Raw genomic sequence first — 12,117 nt, 5'->3', positions numbered from 1 at the left:
CAGTCAAAGAATCTGTCACTCTCAGTATAGTATTTTATTTTCTGAACTAATGTTTCACAGTATAAATTTAATTGTGGACTTGGCAATCATAATTGTGCCATACCAAGTATCAGATATGCAAAGGTACTGAGATCTCCTAGTACAAAAAAAACAACAACCCAGCACAAACAACGGATAAAAATGTGATGGAGATTGGGGAAAAAGAATTGAGGGAACTCTGGATGCACTGATATAGTAATATTTAATGCCTAGACTTGATGGCCTTTTGTTCTGTGTTTTTATCATAGTATTCTACTACTGCAGCACCAGCTAATGCTGCCAGGGTAAGAGCCTGTGCATGCAACCTGAAATACAATTGAGGAAGAAGTTAGCAGAAGTAGTATAACATGGAATTTATGTAGCAGGGTATAATCTCAAAGCAAGTTCAGAAAACAGATAGCCTTGCAACATGCACACATTGTGCTGCAAGTTTTGCAACAAAGACAGAATAAACTTTAACCGTACAATATGTAAAACAAGTAAGCAACGCAGTTATTTATATCTGAGGACATGCACATATCTATTAATTACTTATAGCTGATATGAGGACTAACCCATATCATTGAGACAGTATGGTAATTGCAAATTCAAGTGTATTTTCACAACACGAGAAGAATGTGTAGAAAAAAGAAAAACAGAAATCAGAGCCCATAAGAGATCAAATATACGGCGATGCTACAACATTGTTTCTAGACAATCAAAAGGGTGGCTATAGGTACTCATTTTGCTCATTCACACTCAGGACTAACAAATCATACTTGTAGTTTTTTATAATACAAAATCATGATTGCTTAGTGACGAGTGTGAATACACATTTGGGAGTGTCACTTGGTATAAATATGTGTCCTAAATATCAATCAATAATCCATTTCTCCCATTGCTATATGAGAAATAGAAATATAAGGGGCTTTATTTCAAACCACCTAGCTAATTTTGATCATTGATTTCACGGGAAATTTGAGTTTGGCTATATATAACAAGATTCACAACGCAAATAGGGGAAGTGACAGATATAAACAGATTTCAAAGAACATGGATAACAATATTAACAAGCACCATATGTCAGGGAAATATGGTGCTACCAGCTCTGAAGCTAAGTTTAATCACAATTGCGACTTAATCTAAAAAGCAATTTTTATTTTAAATCCAAGATCACTTTTAAAAACATAGCGGCTGAAAGCTTTTGAAGGCATGTAAAGACAAAGGAAATTTTTTTGAAGGCGTGAAAACTAAACCCTAATAATGAATTAACCACTTATTTACACACCTCAAATCAGTAACCACAAAGCCATTAACCATTTATCAATTGATTTAACCACTACCAGTACTACAGTGAGTTATGCAATCAAACAATATACCCAATCGAAATAATCACACTTTATATCAAACAACTAGAGTTCAAAAAACCCATAGGGATAATAGAATCCACCAAAGTGAAACAAACCAAAGAACAAAATATTAAGCCAATGGTAGTGTCCATTCAGTTAACACCATACAACCCAAAACCAATTAGAAAACTAATTTATGTTCTCTTTGTTTAGGTTTTTTTCTTCTTAAAAAAGTTTGTCTTTATTATCTTAAAATAATCTGACTTTTATTGATAAGCTGCAAAAATATATTTTTTTATTCATCGTAGATTAAATCATTCTATGATGATACTTTTAAAGATAACAAATCCAGATAATTTAGGATTAAAAAAAATAATAAAATCGGAAATTGTAACAGACCTGGCGTGAATAATCTTGACGCTAGTTTTCATGTTAGGGCGAGACCAATTGTAAGCGATTGAACCCGTAATACCGCTAAGCCAAAGAGACCCTAATCTCATAATCCAAACCACAAATGATTAATAATAATAATAATAATAATATTAATAAAAAAGGAAGAAGAATAAGAAGAAGAAGAAAAATACCAACAGTACGGAGCTTGTGCTCAACGACCCATTTCCTAAGAGATTCAAATTGGGTCTTAGCATCAGCCATTGTAACGCGCAATAGAAAAGATAATAAAATAAGTATAATGAGAGAAAGAAGGGTTGTGGTTTATATATGGTAGGAGATTAGTGAAAAAAGAAGCAAATACGAAGTCGTATTTGTAAACTAACTGAGTCCACGGAATGGAACAACTATTACCGTTGATTCATCACACGGCACTTTGTTATTTTTTTTGGTAAATTCCATTTTTACTAAAGTGAATCTATTTTACCAACAATATATATTAACCAAGTAGTATAAAATCTGACTAAGTGATCAAATATTGTATTATACTAAATATTTAATTAATGAAAAGAGTTAGTATGTATATGCTGACAATGTAAATATTTTTTACACTAACAATGAATTATCTATCATTCATATGTTGATCATCATTCACTCTCTAATAAAAATAGTACAAATCAATTATGGATGATACTGATAATGTAAAAAAGTTTACACTGACAGTACATAAATTTTAAAGTGTTAATGAAAATGATATTTGTAAGAAAATGTCAGAAGAGAGCTTGATATCCCGTTCTTATGTATAGTAATATAATGAAATATCTTCTATTGACAATATAATAAAAAAAACTTCTTCATGACATATGTCACTTTCTCCTTCCCTCATGTCACATGTCACTTTCTCCTTCCCTCATGCCACATGTCACTTTCTCCTTACATTTTTTCCTTCATGCCACATGTCACCTCCTCCTCACATATTTTTCTTCCTATGCTAATAATAATTTAATATTAATTAGTGATTGGTTCATGTCGCTACCCCACTAAAATTGAGTGTTTACAACATCTATGTTTTGTTATGTTAAAAAGTAATAGTCATTGAACATTAGATAAAATTGAAATCATTTTTCACATTCAAATTATTTCTTTACATTAATCTATCTATATAATTTAATCCAAATTATTTCATTACATTAATCTATCTATATAATTTAATGTTTACCATTACTCTAAGAATAATTGTACTTTTTCACCTCATCAAAGTTTTTTGACATTTTTCGCACTGAATTTTAATATTACAGTTCAGATTCTTTGAATTTTTTTCTCTATTAACAACATAATAAAAAAAAATTCGCTTATGCCACATGTCAAATTCTCCTTACATTTTTTCCTTCATGTCACATGTCACCTCCTCCTCACATTTTTTCCTTCCTACTTTTTATATATTTTATATGTTAATAATAATTTAATACTAATTGTAGAAAATTCAAATTAAAAATTATCAATTTATTTTTCTTATATGCTTAAATATGCAAATACACAAGTAAGATGTATATTCTTAATAATATGAATGTACGAGTAATATGTGCGTTTTAACTATGCGAATACATGGTTAACAAGTGTTTTCTTAGTAATGCGAATGTACGGGTAACATGTGTGTTTTTAGCCATGCGAATGCACGGGTCACATGTATTTAATTACTATCATTATATTATTTAATTAAAAGATAACAATGGTATATATATTCATGAAAAATATATGTATTTTAATTAGTAATATAACAAATCAATTATTAGACTCTTTTTATTATTTTAATTAAATTTATCAGAAAATATCTGTCATATCCTAACTTGGTGTGTTTTTAATTTATGAGTTATTTTCATACAATGATTATTAGCTAAAACATAATCAAATAAATAACATTTAATTATACAATATTTGAATGCTAAAAATATATTCAAATATTTATACACAATGAACATTAATCTAAAATAAAACATAAGCATTTAAGAGATATGCTAAAAAATCCTTATGACTTTATATGATACTTATAAACGTAATCACAAAAAATATGATGCAAAAATAACTCCTTATATTTATAATTTTATATAGAGAATATAGAGGTGAGATATTATCCAATACAATTTGAATTTTATTTATTGAGTTATTTAAGAATCAAATATTTTCTATAATCTACTTTCAACAAATAAATGTTTATACAAAGACATTTATAATTGTTAATATTCTATATATACACTCAAAAATCAATGTTAATATTGCACCTATATGAATGGGAAATATAACGTTTCAATACATGATTTATTAATATTATAAAGTATATATATATATATATATATTATATTTGCATTATGCATAAACAAAGAAGCGACCCGTGCAAGTGCACGGGTACACTGCTAGTTGGTTATTAAAAAGTATTTATATTTTGTAGGGCTAGAAACGAGTTGAACCAAGTTAAACCAGAGTTCAGCTCGTTAAGGATTGACTCGGCTCGAAACTCGACTCGAGTTTGATACGAGTTATTATTTTAGCTCGAGTTCAGTTCGGTTAAAGTCTGCGAACTGTTCGGTTCTTTTCGAATGGTATATTTGGATAACTCAAATAATTAATTAAATTTTGAAAAATAATACAAATTTTTTTTATATATAAATATAATTTTTTTTATATATATAATAATAATAAATATATAAAAATAATGTATGAGTTACAATAAAGTTAAAAAATAGTTTATATATATATTGAGTCAGTTCATTAACCAAATGAATCGAACTATATCCAACTTAAGTTCGGCTCGTTTATTTAACGAGCTCAATTTTCAACTCAAGTTCAACTCATTTAGTTCATGAACCAAGTTTATCGAGCTAAATAACGAATCGAGTTTCGAACGAATATCAAATTGGTTCGGTTTATTGTGAGACGATACAATGTTTTTTTGAGTTAAGATGCAATTTGATACAGAGAAATAACTGGCACGAGAAATTCACACAATCTTTCTTATCTTGTGATTGAGTCACAAGGATGATCTTTAAAAAATAAAAACTTTTGTGATTAAATGATTCATTGACTTTCAATTATCTACTTAAAATATTGACGATATTCCTACATGTTTTTCCTTTGGAAATTTTTAGAGTACAACAAAAAAAATGCATTAGAGATTAACATAGCCTTTTGAATATACCACTTTCTAATAGAGATGGGAATGATTTTGTACTCATTCCTATCTCTTTATCCAATCAGAAAATCTTATTTGATTAAAAATAAAAGTTATAATAATATAAATTAATATTTGTACACTATTTTATAAAATTTGATTAGCTTGGTATATGAAAATAAAATTTTTTTGGGACAGAGGATCCTTATCCGTGCACTTGCTTTTAAGATTTCATCGGGGACATCTCACATGAGACTATCCTTGGTAGTATCTCATTCTCTATTCCAAGTCAATCATATATTAATACGTGAATAAAATTAAAAATTTAAAAGCAAAAAATAATAAAATAAAACACTTTGATGAAATTGTGACATAAAGTATGACAAAATGTGGAACATATAATCTCCATCCAAACACTAAGAAGGTAAAACCAAAGATAAAAACAACTTAAATCACTTTTTTTTTGTTAATTAATATATAAAATAAAGACATCACTTACAAGTGGAGTGATTATATTTTAAAACAGCCTTGAGCTATAATTAATTAGACACATGGTAGTTCTCATGCTAGTTCCATACCCTAGCTCAGTTCTTGAACAACAATTTACAATCACTCTTGCTTCAGTGTAGAGGTAAAATTACTATCAAATTCTTGATGCAAAGCATTTGCATGAGCATTGCTATCATACATGAATAGTTGGCCTATTACAAATCCAATCACAATTGCTCTCATCCACTTGATTTATCACTTCAAAGGTTAATAACACCCCTGGAAATTCTTCAAAAACCTTGATTTTCCCAACTAGATTACCTTATGATCTCCGAAGAAACTAGAGGAAGCAAATGTCCATCACACTGCCAGAAAAATAAATTCCAAAGCATTATATAACATTTCTCAAAGCATACATATATTCTGATTTCCATAGTAATGGATAGTTTGCTTCACAACGAATAGGAAGCAGTATATCACCGATTTTGTGGAGGCATTCTATCTGATGATCGAGATCGAAAGTTGTTGGACCTGATACTTGGGTCTGACCTGCTGGCAACACACAGATAAGTCATTCCAGTGATTGAAGTTAGAAGCTTCTGAAATAGTTCCACCTGAGTTGGAGGATGATGGATATATTAGACCAAAGTAAGCAATATATGGGCAAGGATGAGTAGCAGATGAGACAGCTGTTTGTTCGACAAATATAGCATATTGTCCCGCAATATCATGATCTGGAAAATGGATCTTACATGCAGTGGATGAAAATTCCCCTTCCCTGGAAAAACAAGGAACAGTACGAGTTAGATTAACCACCAACCATTTTTTTAAAATTATCAGTGCATTCATGCATCTCTCTCTCACACAATGGAACAAATATATATAACTATTTTCACAGGGCGGCAAGCCAACCCAGAGGGTCATAAGACGGGCCAGGTTACCAAATGGGCACCACTGAACTCCAAAGGACTGCAAAAAACAATAAGAAAAAGTGTAGTCGAACATAGCTAGAGTCATCTTTTTATCATAGTTCTCCTTAATTAACTTTTAGAGCTATATAAATGAAGTGCAATAAATGAGCTATTTATCAAAATGATAGTTTTGATATATTTCAATGTATTGTTCTTATTCTCTGAGTTGATTACTTTTTCTATTATTTGTTGCTGTTCCGAGTGGAACAAAATACATTCTAAGCAGTATAGGATGCACCTACTTAATAAGTAATATTGTGTATTGAAACTTCACTTATTTATCCCAAATGATGAATAGTTGTAGTTATCTTTCCATGTCAAGGCTTGGTGTGGTAGTTGGGTTGTGAAATAGAAGAGTAAAATGTTATTATTGCTAGGGATGAGAACCGGCTAGGTGGGTGCGGATAGTGTGCTCTCGTTTCTAAACTTGTAATATTTGTATTTATGCGGATAATGGAAATTTGTGAATACTTAACAAATTTTTAGTTTTAATTATACATTTATATACTTTGTAATAATCAATATGTAAAATAATAATTATATAAATAATTATGATTATAAACAAATAATTCTAATTTATTATCAAAATAATAATAAAGTATATAATATATAATTTTAAAATAATAAAAAAAACTATAATATACATCAAAATTTAATAAAAAGCTAAATTTATAGCAGATACCCACATTACATATATAATAATACATGTTCTCACCGCTATTATTTTGGGTAGGTCAGATTTTTTTTGCCATTTATTATGGCGAGATGTTAGTATAGTTTAATCAAAATTTTGAGTTCTAGTGAGATTAAAATGTTTGATAGATGAAATTTGAGAATAAAGTATTTTCTTAAATTTATTGACTGTTTGATAAGTATCTTATTTTTCTTATATAATATATTTTAAAATAAAAACTTTTCGAGATAAATGAAATAAGATATTTGTTAAACAATCAATAAATTTATAAAAATAAGTAATATTATAGTATAAGGATATACTGATTCTCATTAAATTTTACTACTCATAAGTCATAATAGTCATTAACTTTAATATGACTGGATAGGGATGGCAAAAAAAAACCGTGCGCGGGTACCTGCGGGTAAAACCCGTACGGACACGGGTACGGGTCACAAACGGGTACCCGCGGGTATTACAAATGAGTTTTTAAAAATACTTGTAGTACATACGGGCGGGTACGGGTATTATGGTACCCGTACCCGCAGGTACCCGTTAATTATATGATTAATAAATTATATTTAATTAAAATAAAAAATATATTATTCTAACATTTACTACACAATGTATATTTTTTCCTTTTACTTTGTTTACATATTTTATTGAGTTTGGTGGTGAAATACCCTACAAATATTATTACATGTGTAAAAACACACATGTTTTACAAAGAAAATATATATTTTTTGTTAAAAAAATGAGATCAGAAAATCACACAAATGGAAACAACCAATAAATTTAACATTTTTGCCAATATTCATCAAAAGGTACAAAAATAATTAAGTTTCATCTTATTTAAAACACAATTTAAGTAAAAATTTAAAAAATTATTTATAATAGAGAAACTCACGGGTCCCCGTTGTACCCGCAGGTACCTAGAAATACCCGCAAATACCCGTTGTACCCGCGGGTACCTAGAAATATTCGCAAATACCCACTCACGACTACCCGTACGGATATGGACGGGTATGGGTATTACTCTTTTATTTTAAAACGGGTAGCGGGTAGCTACTACCCGTGCCCGTTGCCATCCCTAGGACTGGAGTTGGTTTGGACAATATACAATATTTAGTTTCAAGCTCGTCTTAGTCACCTCTGAAAATTTAAACAGTTCATAAAAAATAAGAGGGTTTCAAAAAAATATAGATTTTTTGTATAAAAATATGTTTCAGTTTTAGTTTTACCTTTAAAAATTTTTTGACGATAATATATATCAGTTTTACTTAGAGATGGTAAAAATACCCACTAAAATTTTGACATCTGTAGGTAGCCACTAAAATATTTACAAAAAGTACCTGTAAAAATAGCTTATTTGTGAGAGCGAACATCATTATTTTTTAATTAAATAATTTATATATATTACATTTCAATTATTATTTTATAATTATATATTATCTATTTTTGTATTATTTTATAAAGAATTTTAGTGATAGAAATATATGATAAATTTAATATGTATATAAATTTTATTATTAATGTAATAATTATTTTATATGTATTGATTATTATAAAATATATAAATATATATTGAAACTTAAAAACTTATGGGGTACTCACCACCTGTGCGGGTACCCGTAAATAGTATGGATATAAGTACGTGAAAGCATTACCTGTGCCGTTCCGCCCGGTTGTCATTCCTAGTTTTATTCTTAAATTATTTTTTAAGCAAAGTAAAACACCAAAAATATGAAAATAACTATAACAACTTAAAAATAATTATAAGTTCATTCATGAAAAAACTATGAAAATAACAATCCACCTATAACAATCCTATCACCATTAATATCACAATAATTTCAAGTAAAATAAAAAATAAGTAAGTAAAATCTTAATCATACAACTCCTGTTATAAAATAAGTTCGAAATATGATTAGATGAAAATACAAATAAATGGACCACCCTTGCCATTTGCCAGGCTGGCCAAGTTTAAAGTTTTGATTGGTGGTGACATGGTCAATATTTTGGTCTCACCTTTATTTTTTATTCTTATCCCACTAACCATGGCATATAATGTTAGTATAGAATAACTGAAAAGAATATGCCTCATATGATATGGATATTCTGTGCCACTAATTAAGTTTCCTAAGTAGCTAAGTATCCACTAATATACAGGGATAAGTCCTATACTATAGCTTTCTCTCTCTCTTCATAAACTTCTTTCTAGATTTCTCTAATATGCATCTAAATTAGATGTTGAAAACCTCTTAGCATAATTGACTAGTGTTGATGGGATTTAAATTAAATTAAAAATGAGACATGCAAATAAAATAATTACTTTGTGATAGAATCATATATGCATTTTCACTTCATGGTCCAAATATTTTAATCAAATCTTCACGATAGAGATATATTTAAAAATATGAATAAGTCTGAAGATTTATTTTAGTTAACTAAAAACTTTGAATTTGAGTCGTTCTAAAAATAAAATTTTATTGTTAGTTATAGTCTTATCCAATTCAAATAAGTGAATTTATTCTTATCTATTTGTTTTTCATGATAAGACTAATATTTTATAAACCATGGTTTACAATATAGTTTTAAAACAAATTTTAACAAATTTTCACAAAGGAAATCTAAATCCAACAAACAAGCACATGCCCTTTAGATTTTATCAAAATCATATCTATTTATCTTCACAATCCATTGTCACATAAATCTAATCCTATGTGATCTAATAATAACAATAAGCAACACCAATAGTAGTAAAAGTAAAATTAGATTAACCAAAAAAGAAAGAAAAAAAAGTAAAATTAGATTTAGATTAGGAGATTGAAGTGGGGCTAATTTAGGAATTTTAAATATGAATTGAGGAATCTATCCTCCACTGAACTCTCTATAAAAACTCACCGCTTCGCTTTTTTCTCAACCTTCTCAAACTCTCTCTCTATATTTATTTTTCGAATCAGAATTTTTTTATTCGCAGAAGAAAAAAACTGCAACCATGCTTGTTTATCAGGATCTTCTTACAGGTAAAACTTTAATCTTCAAAACAGTTAATGTTTATGTTTTTTTGCTCCTCTGTTTTGATTGTTTTAGAATATTATATACTTAGAGATGAACACTCAAAACACGTTTCCTGAAGTGAATTTCGTGTTTAATATGGCCAACTTTCATTATAATTCCTCTTATTTATACTAATCATTTGCAATCATATAAGCTTGTCTTGTTAAGATTTTTCTATTTGTTTTGTTGTAAAAGCTTTTTTCTTTTAACTACTTAATCTTAATGCATGAGGCTCTTAGCATGTATAAACTTTCGCAAACGCGGATCCACATATATTTGAGGGTGTGCATTTGCAAATCCTGATTTTTTTTATATTACCATATTAATATTTTTTACACACGTTTGTATATATATATATATATCACTCATTTATTTTATCCTAATTAATTTTAGATCACTTAATATAACTTGTCTACATTGTCCCACACTTCTAGATCTGTCACTTTTCGCAAGGGAATAGGCTATTTCCGGATTTTGTTGTAAATGCAGCAATTGAAAATTTGAAATCGTGGAACTTCCATCATTATAAAAAATTAGATTTTTTTTTGCTGTATTTGTGGCAGAAGCATAATTTTCTGAATATTTTTCCACAGCCTGGTTTTTAGTTAATCTTATTGCTAGTTAGATCATATATCTGGAATAATCCTTACTATGATTGTGCTAATATTTCATGTTATAGCTTTTGTTTGCTTAGGAGTTAGTAAAAATTGTTGATGAACAATCTTCAAATCATTGTTGATGATTTTTTTAGGTGATGAGCTTCTCTCTGACTCATTCCCCTACAAGGAAATTGAGAATGGAATGCTGTGGGAAGTTGAAGGAAAGGTTAGCAATCATTTGGAACCTTTGTTTCTTTGCATGTGTAATTTTTTCATATCCTTTAAATACATGTTGTTCAATATATTTTATAACTTCATTATCATGTAAATGCGGCTTTTGGCAGTGGGTTGTTCAAGGGGCAGTGGATGTAGATATTGGTGCTAACCCTTCTGCAGAAGGCGGAGAAGATGACGAGGGTGTCGATGATCAAGCCGTCAAAGTAGTCGATATTGTTGACACTTTTAGACTTCAGGTAAAGAACATCTTATTTCTCCTCAACCATGTCATTTGAATTCTTTAGCTGTATAGATATAATATATGTTTTTTTATTTTCATTTAATTTCAGGAGCAACCTTCTTTTGATAAGAGGCAATTTGTGACTTATATCAAGAGATATATTAAGTTGCTGACACCCAAATTAGAGCCAGAGAATCAAGAGTTGTTTAAGAAGAACATTGAGGGAGCAACAAAGTTCCTGCTCTCAAAACTCAAGGACTTTCAATTGTATGTGCTTCATTATATTGACTTTCATATGATTTGGTTTTGTTACTTAATTTGTTCACTTCCTTTATGCTTGAATAATCCTCATTGGTTAAGCATCAATTTGTGCAGTTTTGTTGGGGAAAGCATGCATGATGATGGTAGCCTTGTGTTTGCATACTATAGGGAAGGTGCTACTGATCCTACTTTTATCTACTTTGCCCATGGCTTGAAGGAAATCAAGTGCTGAGCACATTGTTTCAGGCCCTCTCTTTATGATATTTGACCTTAAAAACTCTGTTATTCTTTTAGTATTTATGTTTTTGGGCTTTGTTATTGGTAGTATTGCTGATGATTTCAGTATTCAAGAGTTTCCATTTTTATTTTGACATGATAGAAACTGTTATCATCTTATAATAATTTAATCTACTAGTACCTTCTAGTTATGTTGTTTTTTCTTGTCTTTCAAAGTATCAGAGTTCAAATTAATAATCTTCATAGGTTACATTAATAAGAATTTTTATCTCATAATAAAATTAAGACTTCATTTAGAGCACAATCTAAGTAATATATCAAGCTTAGTAGCTTAATTGATATAATCAAATGCCTAATAAATCCTTTAATTTGTGTGTACATCAAAGATTCAATCTTTCTCTAGACTTAGAGATTATCAAAGTAGATTTTGCCTCCAGTCATAGAGAA

General features: G+C 29.1%; 2 protein-coding genes across 2 annotated transcripts; one reads left to right on the top strand and one right to left on the bottom strand.

Annotated features, from left to right (window-relative positions):
* LOC109353555 lies at window positions 1-2,168 on the bottom strand. The gene is made up of 3 exons (XM_019595891.1): window positions 1,952-2,168; window positions 1,767-1,857; window positions 1-344 (listed from the first exon to the last, which is right to left on the bottom strand). Exons 1-3 carry the CDS (start codon window positions 2,019-2,021, stop codon window positions 242-244), a joined length of 264 nt encoding a protein of 87 aa, XP_019451436.1. The 5' UTR covers window positions 2,022-2,168; the 3' UTR covers window positions 1-241.
* On the top strand, window positions 9,964-11,696 carry LOC109353609 (translationally-controlled tumor protein homolog). Its single transcript, XM_019595941.1, has 5 exons — window positions 9,964-10,082; window positions 10,868-10,941; window positions 11,060-11,188; window positions 11,282-11,439; window positions 11,548-11,696. Exons 1-5 carry the CDS (start codon window positions 10,055-10,057, stop codon window positions 11,663-11,665), a joined length of 507 nt encoding a protein of 168 aa, XP_019451486.1. The 5' UTR covers window positions 9,964-10,054; the 3' UTR covers window positions 11,666-11,696.

This window comes from Lupinus angustifolius, chromosome LG08 (assembly GCF_001865875.1).
Source record: "Lupinus angustifolius cultivar Tanjil chromosome LG08, LupAngTanjil_v1.0, whole genome shotgun sequence".
NCBI lineage: Eukaryota > Viridiplantae > Streptophyta > Magnoliopsida > Fabales > Fabaceae > Lupinus > Lupinus angustifolius.
The sequence above is the reverse complement of the archived record's forward strand: the minus strand, read 5'-3'. Positions and strand labels throughout refer to the sequence as shown.